The 12569-nt window shown below is 33.0% G+C and overlaps 1 protein-coding gene across 3 annotated transcripts in view; it reads left to right on the top strand.

The window, feature by feature from the left end:
* Positions 1-12490, top strand: part of SCG5 (secretogranin V) — a 192270-nt gene extending 179780 nt beyond the window's left edge. For 2 of the 3 annotated variants that reach the window (XM_074289197.1, XM_074289196.1), the window contains 2 exons: positions 562-615; positions 5367-7000. In XM_074289197.1, the coding sequence (XP_074145298.1) occupies positions 562-615; positions 5367-5462 (150 nt within the window). In that variant the 3' untranslated portion in view covers positions 5463-7000. Of the gene's footprint in view, positions 1-561; positions 616-5366; positions 7001-10805 lie in introns of those variants that run through there. The other variant, XM_074289198.1, reaches the window with a different exon arrangement.
* The last annotated feature ends 79 nt before the right edge of the window (positions 12491-12569 follow it).

Raw genomic sequence — 12569 nt, 5'->3', positions numbered from 1 at the left:
AATGGTTTTCTTAGCATCTTTACTGGGGGCACTAACTTAAAACTACAGATGGATTGGTTGCAGAAGTCATGATGTTGAATTTATTTACTTGGAAGATTATTACAAATAATCAAACACTACACCCCTGAAGCAATTAGTTTATGCAGTTCGTTAAAAGGGAGTTAGACACCATTCTCATTCTCACCCTCTCCCCTACCACCCCCAACCTCCAATGGCTAGTTCCAATCACAGCTTTTCATGGGGAGGCGCTAGATCTGTGCTAGACTGGTTTCTAGTGCTTGTATTTTAAACTGTATTTTCCTATTTATATGATTGTTGATGACACTGCTGGGCCTCTGGGCACTCCAAAGGACTTTATTAAAAGCTGAAAAACCACTAACTTTTCTCTTGTGGTTTATCTTTCTGACACGACATTCTTTTCATCTAGTTTTGTTTCCAAAATATGTGTATGCAAATGTTCACAGGAAACACAGAGTATTGCTTTTAAAATAGACATTCACCAAATTTGATCCATACTTCTGCATTTGTTTTTTTTCCCTCTCTCCCCTTCCCCCTCTCTAGAACAAGAAGCTTCTTTATGAAAAGATGAAAGGTGGACAGAGACGGAAGAGAAGGGTAATCTACAGTTAACTGCTTGACTATTTTTCAATGTGATGTTATCTGAAAAGTTGACAAATGTCAACTTAAATTGTTGATCTTGAATTGTTTTGAAGCATCCTGGGACTTGTCATATGTATTTATGAAAAATTAGGAGAGTGGTACAACATAAAGAGAAACCTTACTCTAAAAGTACAAACTAGACTCTCTAATTGGCTGCTGGAATCCAGTATTTAACCATAGTCATCATAGCTTCTATAGGTTCAATTCATTGAAAATTCAATAAGGGCTTACTCTGTACCTAACTTTGTGCTAGATACTGTGGGAGGTCCCAAAGAAGCCACTAAAATGGACTCTGCCAACGAACCTTTGATGGGGCCCAGTTCTTTACTTTTTTTTTTTTTTTAATGAAGTCTCCATGTGATAGGTTTGCATGCAGCAAAGAGACACTTTAATATATGAAACACAAAAAATTCAATAAAGTCAAAGGCTAAATATGATAGTTCAACCAATAATTTACATGAGCATTTTTTTAGAGACGCTAAATTCAGCATTTTTCTCCTTCAATTTGCCTAGAAACCTTTCTGTTATTTTTCTGTCCAGATTATGGTAGAATTTCTTGAGCCATTTCATTTGCCACCTGTCACATTAATCTCTGCTTGGAGATTTCAACACCATTTCTCAATCTTAGTTATCCAATGTTGGATTCAACTATTTATATTCTTGTTTGACAATTTCCTTGAAAGAACTGAATGGACCTAGGTTTTTAATAAATTTTTGAGCACTGATATTCACAAATTGAACAGGTGAAGCTTTGTTATCCCACACTTTTCCTTTAAAGGAGCTTTACAATCTATCTATCATCCCTTTCAATTTGATGAGAATATTGCTATTACCTAGTCAACACCTATTTTTTTTTTGCATTAAAAAAAACACACCAATGATGATAACACAAGTATATTACATGGAATTTAATGCAGAAAAACAAGACAAATAGGCCCAATCAAAAGTGGGGGAACCAGGCAAAAATAATTGCAAATTGTTCTGAATTATATTGTCTAATCTATTTCCTTACTACTGATAAATTTTCCTTCTTCTGGTCTTAGAGTTGTATAGTCTGTCCAGCAATATCATTTACCTCCATCGTTCCATGTCACAAAGATCCAAACTTCTGTCTTAGTTTGAGAAAGAACAGATACTCCAAAAGCAGATTTTATAGGAAAGACTCATAAGATATTGAAAGGATAGGAAAAAATATCTTATTTGGCAGAATTAATTACTCTGTTTAGGAGTCTTTGCCATTTGAGAACGAATAAAATATCCATTTGCAATCTTATAGCTGGAGATGGAAAAGAGCCTATGGAATAGTGACCATGGAGGAAGATGCAGAATTCCAGGTCCTTACATCCTTATAACTGTGCTAGTAATTGGCCATTATGTGGAGATTTACCAGGGAGATGCCCACAATTTCCATTTCCTCTATTCTCCACGGTACATAAATGACATCTTCATTAAATAACTCAGAAAAGGTCCTCAATTTTTTTCTAATCCCTATCCCACCACCACTTTTATTCTCACTTAGGGAATGTTGCTGGGTGACTACTTAGATCTTATCCTTATGAAAGTTAAATATCAAAATTTTGGAACTTTGGCCAGAGTTTATATTTTAGCCTCAACTTCCTTCACATGGAAAAGGCCTAGAATTTATGTCCATGAAGGTCATTGTGACCCAGTATCAAGTACTGTCTGTTCTCCTGGACAAAGATCATGCCCTCAAGCCAGAAGCCTTGGGTAACAGAAGTTGCCTTTCCTATAATCAGTATACAGATGGCCTTCACAGTTTGATTGAAGACCTTAACCATCTTATTAAGTCCATGATTCAGAAAAAAGACATTCTGGACTAGTTTAAAAGCAAGACTTCTCCCAAAGAGTTTAGCCTAGACTGTGGGTTTTTAGACAAAAAAAATCAAGAGCAGAGGTCCAATTCTTATTTTTATTTCAGAGGAAAGAAAGAAAAAACCAAAAAGAAAGTGAAGACCCGAGTGCTAGATCTGGCTCCATTAACTACATACACTGTATTTCATAGGCTAAATCAAATTTTGTTGTGTCTCAATCCTTTGAGTTGTAAATAGGGATAAAATTCTTGTCTCATCTTACATCTGATCTCAGAGAAAGTTTGCTATGAAAGCATCTTCCTTTCTTTAGACGAAAGATGTTAGATAAAAAGAGAATTATTGTTATTGTTAAAAGGTAGAACAGAATATTAAAGTTTGGTTATCCATCAAATGTCTGCATATTCCAAAATTTAAAATTATATCTTTGGATTTCCATAATTCTGTATTTCCAAAAGATTATGATGACAAATTATGGTTTCCAAAGGTTAGATAGTTTAAATCCACACTTGACCCTGGGAAAGTTACTTAAGCAGTGTAAATCAGAGTACTTGGCACATAGTAAGTTGTTGCCTTACCTCAGTTTTCTCACTTGTAAAATGGAGTTAACAAATAGTTTCTCTATCTCATAGAGTTGTGAGAATCAAATGAGATAGAATATGCAGCACTTTGCAACCTTAAAATGAGATATAAATGTTAGTTACTTTTAGTATTATTTTATTTCATATCTTTTTTTTATGTCAACCCTATGAGTCTTGGAAGCACACAAATTATTATTCTCATTTTTCAGGTGAAGAAGTTGAATACTGGGGATATTTAGCAATTATCACAGAACCATAATTGAGGGAGTGTCAGTGCTCACACATAATAAAAATGTTGACATTTATAGAGCATTTCTAGGTTTACCTACATTATCTCATGTGAGCCTTATAGTAGACTTGTAAAGTAGATATTATTATTCCCATTATACAGATTAGGAAAGTGAGAGATTAAGTAATCTTGCTTGTGGTCACAGGTATTTGATCTGAACCCTGCTGTTCCTATTTTGAATTCAGTTATGTTCTATCACCCATTTTGTGTGCTGTCTCTCATGACTGATACTGCTTTCCCAGCTTGTATCTGCTAATTGCTGGGTCCTAAAAGCTAATTTTAACAGAGAACTGAAATATTCTCACAAATGGAGGCACTGAATTGGAGTGGAATTTTTTGGGTGGTTTAAAAAACATTCAAATAAATGGTCTTTTCCTTTTCTCTCCCTTCCTGTTATTTTTCCTGTTCTCAATCTTCACTACCTTTTCCTCTCTTGTTCCTCAATATGGCACTTCCTGGGTTTAGGTAGATGGGGAAACATTAAAATGTCACATAAAAACCCATTGCCAGTGGTAACCTCCCTAAACTTCCATCTTAATCCAGAGTGCTGCATATGGTTTACATGAGACTTTATGTGATCATCCAAAGCCAACCAAACATTCAGATTTTCACTTGCAAAACACTTTACATTCAATCTTTAAATGTCTTATTCATTGTTCAGTCTTTACACATATTCAATTAATATTGGTGTGTTCCTCTTTATTTAGTCTAAAAGCATTTAAATTTACCTAGAAAAATGATTTCTCAGAAAGTGACTTTAAAAAAAAAAAACCATCATCCTTCATGCAGGAATTTCCACAAATTTCAACCAGGTTGGTCTGTTTCATTTCTGAGCCCATTTTTGACTTGCTTTGAAGTAGAGCCCCAACAAGAAAAGATACAGTGTTTGCAGGAGAGCTTGAAAACCTTCCCATGATTGAATCATTTAGCTGTCAGATGCAAAAACTGATCCTCCAATCTAGCATTCAAGGGATCATATTTAATTAAGTGCTTTAAGTGAGTATTGCACCTCTACCTGAAGCTTTTAGAAAGGAAATGTGGCTTTTTGAACAGTGTGTTGCCCCATCTGGACAAAAAGTTCCAGCAAAATGTTGCCTTGGAGAGTTTGTCCACGTGAATTTTACATGTAATTGAATTGTAATCATTCTGGAATCATAAAATCCCAAAGCTCTTTTCTTATTTTTGTTGGGTCTTTGGAAAGACTCTTCAATAAACAAATATCTTCAAAAGCTTTTGCAACAATTTTACTTCCTGCGAAAAACAATATTGCAAGGCTCCAATTACTTATTTGAACTCAAAATACTACAAAATAGATGTGTTGGAGCAGCAGTGGAAAAACTTTGACTCATTCAGCATGTTACCAGATGGAGGAAGGAGTATTACAGAATATAGAGACCAGTATTGAAATACAGGTTCTTCCCAAAGTGTATAGCTTTTGAATTTGATCATCTGGTTATATGAAAGTACTAGTGACTCCCACTATGAATCTCTATTTCACCACTAAAGTTAGTACTTGAATGGAAAAATATCACTTGTGACAATGAAAAAAGTCTCTTCAGTAGCTTTTGAATCTTAATTTCAATTCTAGTGTGCTTATAAATCTTCAGAGCTATTTTTTAAGGAAAGTATTTGATAAATTAAAAAAATAAAACTGTCCACAGAAACATAGTAAGAGAATTTGCTATATATAAGGATCAATAGCTAGGTTATTGGAAAGCTTATTCATCCAAGTACTCATATTGCATTGGTAAAACAAACCAGATTATGGGGAAGGAGGAGGTTGGTTGTTAACTATCCTATAGGTAAATAACATAAATTTTCATTAGAAACCTGAAATAATAATTCAACTAATGGGACCCTTCAGTAAAGCCATCATAAAGTGGTCCAGCTTATACATATAGGGTCATTTGCTCACATTTGGGCATATCATAGTACATTACTTCCATATGTTTTCCTGTGTTATGCATAATTGATCCTTTTTATATTACTGAACTATGTATTTTTCAGAATGTGAACCCCTATCTGCAAGGGCAGAGACTGGACAATGTGGTGGCAAAGAAGTCTGTGCCTCATTTTTCAGATGAGGACAAAGATGAAGAGTAAAGTGAAGAAGATTAAAGAATACAGATGCAGCCCATTATATCACAATATTGCTTACGTGTATTGACTATTAAAATCCTAGTGAATGGCAGCATGTTTATTGTTTATATAATTATGGATGAAAAGCAGCTGTATTTATGACATTGTGTTGTCATAGATAAAGAAAAGATGTCTCTGCTTTCTGTTAAATTATTGTAATAGGAGCTTTGAGGATATTTTGTTTCAGGACTGGAATGGGCTTCCAAATTAAAGTGATTTTGATAGCTAGTATATATCTACAGTCATAAAAAGCAAGACCATAAAATTTACTCAGTTTGGTGGTGGTTTAAATGATGTTTGGGATCTAGTTTGATACCTGTTACTCTAAAAAGCAGAGTTTGATTTTGATTATTTAGTTCACCAAGCCCTATACCCCAATAAATATTATTTTACTCATGAGGAGTAGCTGATGCTTTCCACTTGGCTCTATCTTATAGGCCTACATACTACCATGTTTATAAGGATCTTTAAAAGTGAACTTGGTTTCTATTCTGCTGTTCATTGACTTAATACCACAAACTGCAAAAATTTTCCCTTAACCACATGACAGAAGAAATATGCAACTTTCTTTCAGGTTAGATATTAGAAGTTTACAAAATAATTTGAATAAACACATTAGATGTGGAAGTAAAATGGTGGGCTTATGGCAACAATTCTATATATATTTCATTTAAGCTAGAATTGTTTCCTGATTCTTCATCTGCAAAATGGAACTTGGCCCTCCGATCAATTTTGACCAATAGGAAGGCTGCTAAAGTAAAATCCTTCAACTTAGAGTTCATGGTAGATAAAATAAAACTGAATGCTATATCCTATATTTTATGACACTTGATTACAAAGAGTTCAGAAAAAAGGATACATAGAGTGAATGATTTAAAATTCTACAGTGGAAGTATAGATAATTCTCTCAAAAATAAAATTCTTGGATTTGATTTTCAGGAAAATTATTGCACACACTAATAACGGAATGTTTATGAGAACATAGAAAAGAAAGGGGCAATCAGTAAGAGCTAATACTGGCTCTTCAAGAGCAAGTAATGGCAGTTTCACCATATCATTTTTTTTGACACAATTACTATACAAAACAAACAACATGATGTAATAGTATCATAGTTACAATATATTTGGAATTAAGCAATGCATTTGATGTAATTCTTCATGTTATCTTTGTAGGTTAGATGGTTATGTGGACTTTATACTTAGATAGATTTAGAACTGGGTGAATAATCAGAATAAGCAAAAAGGGAACTAATGGGTCAATGTTAACCTGGAGAAAAGTTTCTCTTAGAAAACTGCAAGGCTTCATGCTTGGTCTTGTAAGCTTCGTCATTTTTATGAGATTTAGAGAAAGGCATACATAACATACTTATTGGATTCAGCTAACATTTGGGATGACAGAAAACAAAAATGATGTTTTGGATCCAAACATATGAAATGTACAAGTTTAATGTATTAAAATTGAAGAGGAATTGATTAAAAAATTCTATCTCTGGACTAAAAAATTGGTGTCAGAACATTTGAGTTCAAATTTCAGTTTTGTCAATATTTTCGTGAAGTTGGCCAAATGACAACATTTCTGGGTCTATTTTCTCATATGAAGGATTAGATTAGATCACCTTTAAAAGGTTCTTTTAAGCATTACATTATATGATTATATGATACTATAATCTATACAAATAGAGGATAGGAAAGCTATGGTTGTATAATAATTCATGTGAGTTAAGATCTAGCTGTTTGTTTTTAAGTACATTAAGAATTTAGTGTGAGTTAATAAGCTGAAAAGAGAGTCCCAAAGGCCAATCTTAGGATATATTGACAGAAACATTGTCCAAAATGTTGGAGATAGTATTAGGTGAATAACAATTTTTTGGCCGTACTATCCATAATTGTAAAACTTAGGGGCTTGTACAAGATGATCGCTAAAATTTTGTGATTTACTTATTCATTGATCATAATCATCATCATCACCTTTTCACACCAGGGAGGATCAAAAGATAAAAAGCATGTATCATCAAAAGTTTACAATTTTGGGAAACAAATACAGAATACAAATATCTAGAATATGACATAAAGATTTAGCATTTTTACAATATAAAAAGGATGAAACTAGAAAATTTGTTGGGCAGGATAGAGAAAGATAGTTGGGGCCCCTGAATTCAGCTTGGATAATCTGGTTTCTAGTAATTCATAACAGTGAGTAGGAAGTTGAAAAGATAAGTGATGAGCATGATCATTAGGTCATTTAAAATAATAAATAGATTACAGGCACTAAAACTACCTATCTAGCTTGCCCTCAATTTGCTGAAGCAATTAGTAGAACACTTTATGTTACCAGTTAGAGGAACCTAAGATTCTTATTATTTAAGGTAATGGGAAAATAAATCCTAGTTCCAGCTGATAAGCTCTTAACTGTACTGCATGTCATTGTTATTAACAGAAAGCTATTTTCAACTAATATTTTCTTTCTGGATCATGTCATTTTCCCACATTATTCTACCTAAAGTCAGAACTTAAGTTTGTTCTTACATAATTAATGTCATTTTTAGGATTTAGGTGTTTTTTTTTTTAAGTACTAGCAAAATCATAACAAAAACAGTCATAACAAAATCCTAACAATTCCCTCTATTTTAAAGAATAAGGAATTGAGTTACTAGAAATTTAAGTCAATATTAGCAAAATATTTTTTTACTTATCATAGCTACTTAATATCAAATATGATAGATATTTAATTTTTGTAATTTATAATATCTAATAGCTATAGGACACTTTAGACCCTAACAATCTGATCTGAAATTAAGTGACATAATGGATGTGGAAACACTGATACACTGTAAGATTTGTGAAATGGAAACATTACTAGGTCTGGACTCAAAGAACATGATTTCAAATGCTAGCTCTACCACTTATTATTTATGGGATATCTCTCTGGATCTCAGTCTTATCTGTAAAATGAGTAGATTTAGCTAGATAAGTCCTAAGAAGCTATATAGCTTTAAATCATTTCTTATTAAAATAATCACTGTAGATAAATACATGCCATATAGATAAAGATATTCAACATATAATAATGTAATAACAGAATAATCTAAAATTACATGCACATACAATATTCACATATATAGTATGCATATTTGTTTATTGTGATGCAATATGTGAGAGTTAAGAGGTGGATGGCATAATTCAATAAACCTTGCCTTCCATGTTGAATTTTGGACAAGAACTGCAATTTCATCAATATAGAGAATGCTCAGAGAGTCAACTCCCTTTACTAATGCAGATTGGCATATGCTATACAATTTATAGTCTCAGTGTCTAGGACAGGGATTGAGAACCATTTTTCTGCCAAGGGTCATTTGGATATTTATAACATCATTCATAGGCCATACAAAATTATCAACTTAAACATTAGCCTGCTATATTTGGTCAAACATTTAATTAATTTTTTGATGAAGCATTTGGGGTGAAGTGACTTGCCCAGGGTCACACAGCTAGGAAGTATTAAGTGTCTGAGACCAGATTTGAACTCAGGTCATCCTGACTTCAGGGATGGTACTCTATGCACTGAGCCACCTAGCTGCCCTTAACTCACTCTTAATATGATGGCTGAAACTGTTTATTTTTGATGAAGCATGTGATGTTAGCTGGTATTTGTGATGTTGCTACTCACAACTTTTCCAAAGTGGGAAATTCATCATTACTTATGTAATATTTATAGAATCCACATAGTGGGAGGGTATTATATCTAGCTTTGAGCTCATCATCACTTTGCAACTGAGTGATTTCATGTTATAGGTTATCAGGTACATCAACTAGTTCCATATTGAATGGTGTAGCAAAGATATTCAATTCCATTTATTTATTTTTCACATCCTTGAGTCTTTCAATGCTTCACTTAGAATGCCCACATTTTATGATATTACTTTCTTTTGGGCAATTTCTTTTTATATTAGTTTTATATTATTTATACATCTCTATAGTTTTATTTCCTGAATGTATATTTTCAGCTGGAACCAAGATCCACCCTTGGCTACACTTTTGGGTGAGAATAATTGACTCTACTTCATTTTACTCTGAGTAACCTGGTTTCACATTCTGGGATTAAACATCTCTAAATCTTTGCCATTCATTACTCAATCATTAGGACCTTTTCTTGGATCTTTTGACAAAGAATTAGGGATTCAGAGCTCCAGAACATGAATTGACTAGTTATATGTATTATAGCACTATGCTGGTTGCTGATTTCTGCTTACTAATATACCCTAGTGTTTCCAAAGTCCCCATTCTGGAGTTTTTTGGGCAACCTGGGACCTCTCCCCTTTATTAATGCCCATGGGTTTCTGGCTGTTCTTATGTGAAATGTAAGAAGTCATTTACAATAATTTATCTTTGGATTTCTTGATCATTATTCATTCTGGTGTAAATTTCAGGGTTTTGCTGTTGTAGCTGTGTTGAAGCTGGGCAGTCTGCCTCCTATTCAAGCAATTATCTTGGCTAGAAGTTTGTGTGATGGCCCTTCCACAACCCCTCTAATATTATTTTTATCCTTTGTTAATTTTCCCAATTTGATGTGAATACCAGATTTGTTTAGATTTGAATTTTTAATGATGTTAATAGTTTGCAAATCTTTATCAAAGCCTTTTAGAACATGTATACAAAATTCAGGAAACTATTTCAATAATTTTCCAAACTTCTCCATTTCTCATCTCAAACTCTACATGTTTAAAACAGAACTCTTTATCTTCTCCAAAACTAGCTTTTCCTCTGGACTTCTCTCTTTTTATTAAAGTGGTAGAATATTTCTCTAAGGTTTAAAGTCTTGAAGTTATTCTTGAATTCATTATCTTTTCTCTTTATATCATCATTTGCCTCTGAAAATTCCTTTTCTCCAATATCTTGCAAATTTTATTTTGGATTCTATCAGGATTATTTCTCCTTATTTTGAGCCAAGATGTCTGTCTTTATAACTTCCATCTACTGCTTTAGTTTTGTCCATATGGGAACAAGTAGAACAAATCTAAATCCTTTGATATATAACAGCTATTTTGATACTTGAAGATAGCTATCATATAACACTACATTTTTTTCTCTTTAGACTAACACCTCTTCCACTCAATTTCTTTCACTTCAACTTTGTAGGATAACAAAACTAAATGGTGAGGGACTTCCATCATAGTAATTTTTTGAATTTTATAAAGAACCATTTTGGAATTCTGAGGACTAAGATAACATAGGAAACAACATGTCTTACTTGAAAATTTCAAAAGATCTGTGACTTCATTAATATAGATATTTCTTCCACTGATACAGGTCGCAATTCCACCATCCCAATAGTATATGGTCTTCTTGAACTGCTACAACTGGAAAAAATCATCCCTGGCTGGCTCATCTTTTGTTGGCAAGAATCTTCAAAATTAAATTACTCTTTGGAAGACAAGCATGGACTTCATTGTCCTGTTCACAGAGAGAAATCTTTCTTGCTTATTGAAACATTCTACTTATTATGATTCACTAGTGTAACCTTTCATAAATTTAATCATGTTTTTTGTTGTTTTGCCTCTTGAGAGCATTCTGTCCACTAAAACTTCAAGATCTTAAAAAAAATTCACTGTTGTCCACTTACATTTCCTCATCCAATATGTATATAGCTAATTTTTATAAAAAACCTAAATGTAATACCTTACAAATATTCTAAAACATTAAAATAATTTTTAATTTTCAGCATCATCTTATCCCTCCCATATTCATATTATCTGACAATTTGATAGGCATATCAATTTTGCCTTCATATAAGTCACTGAATAGTTAAACGACTCAGGACCAAGGACAGATCCCTGGGGACTTTTAATAGATTCTATTCTCTCAGTTGACATTGATTCATTAATTTCTATTTCCTTCAAGTTTATCATTCAGCCAATTCTGAAACCATTTTGTTTTGAAGTCAGTTTAATATAGCTAGATAAAAGTACACTATCCTCTATCCCCTAACTCCTAAAAAGGTTATCAGTAACCTAATATCTAAAGCCAACAGATTTTTGTTAGTCTATTCTCACAAGTCTATCCTTACAATACTCAATATTATTGACTATCTTCTCTGGAAACACCTTTATTGATTGACTGACTGAGATAACATGAGGAAGAACTCCCTAAAAGTGAAAATAATATAAAGGTGGTCTGGATTGCCTCAAAAGGTACTGCAGATTCTATGTTTGTTTATTTTTGTGGTTCTCTCCAAGTCCAGTGCTTTCTTTTTATATAATATTTTATTTTCTCCCCAATTACATATTAAAATAATCTAAACATTTTTAAAGTTTTGAGCTCCAATTTCTATCTCTCTCTTTATCACTCATCTCCCCCCTCTCTGAGTCAGTGAGCAATGCAATTACGTGTGCTATTATCTAAAACCTTTCCAAATTAACCATTTCGTACAAGAAGATTCAGATTTTTAAAGAATGAAAAAAAGAAAGTTAAAAATAGCCTGCTTCATTCTGTTTTCAGACAGTCACAATTCTTTCTCTGAAGGTGGCTAGCATACTTTATCATAAGTCTATTGCTATGTTTTAAATGGAGTCTGAATAACCACTCTGTGAGAATGTGCTCGTTTTCTCTCTCTCTCTCTCTCTCTCTCTCTCTCTCTCTCTCTCTCTCTCTCTCTCTCTCTCTCTCTCTCTCTCTCTTTCTGTATATATGTATGTAATTCTAATTTAGAACTTCTGACATTCCTTCCAATTGAGATTTTATAGTATTAAAATTGTATCCATACATATCTTTTCTACATAATGACAGATATTTTTTACATTTAGTTCAGCATTTTAACCACCAGGCTTCCCTTTTCCTTATATGTTTCTCTTTTTTTATGATTTTGAAGAATTAGAATCAACATAGAGATTTTAGAGTGCACTAGGAAGAATAGAAAGATTCCCTTAATGCTTCAATAAAGTTTTACTGACAACATAAATAAAATACTAATGTTACTATTTGTAGCATCTGATCAAGGAAATAACTTTGTTGTACTCTGTCCTGATCATATACTGTAAGTGTTGCTGCCTTTAATTGTGTGTGTGTGTGTGTGTG

Source organism: Sminthopsis crassicaudata, chromosome 2 (assembly GCF_048593235.1).
Source record: "Sminthopsis crassicaudata isolate SCR6 chromosome 2, ASM4859323v1, whole genome shotgun sequence".
In the NCBI taxonomy this organism is placed as follows: Eukaryota; Metazoa; Chordata; class Mammalia; order Dasyuromorphia; family Dasyuridae; genus Sminthopsis; species Sminthopsis crassicaudata.
This window is presented reverse-complemented; position numbering and strand designations above follow the sequence as displayed.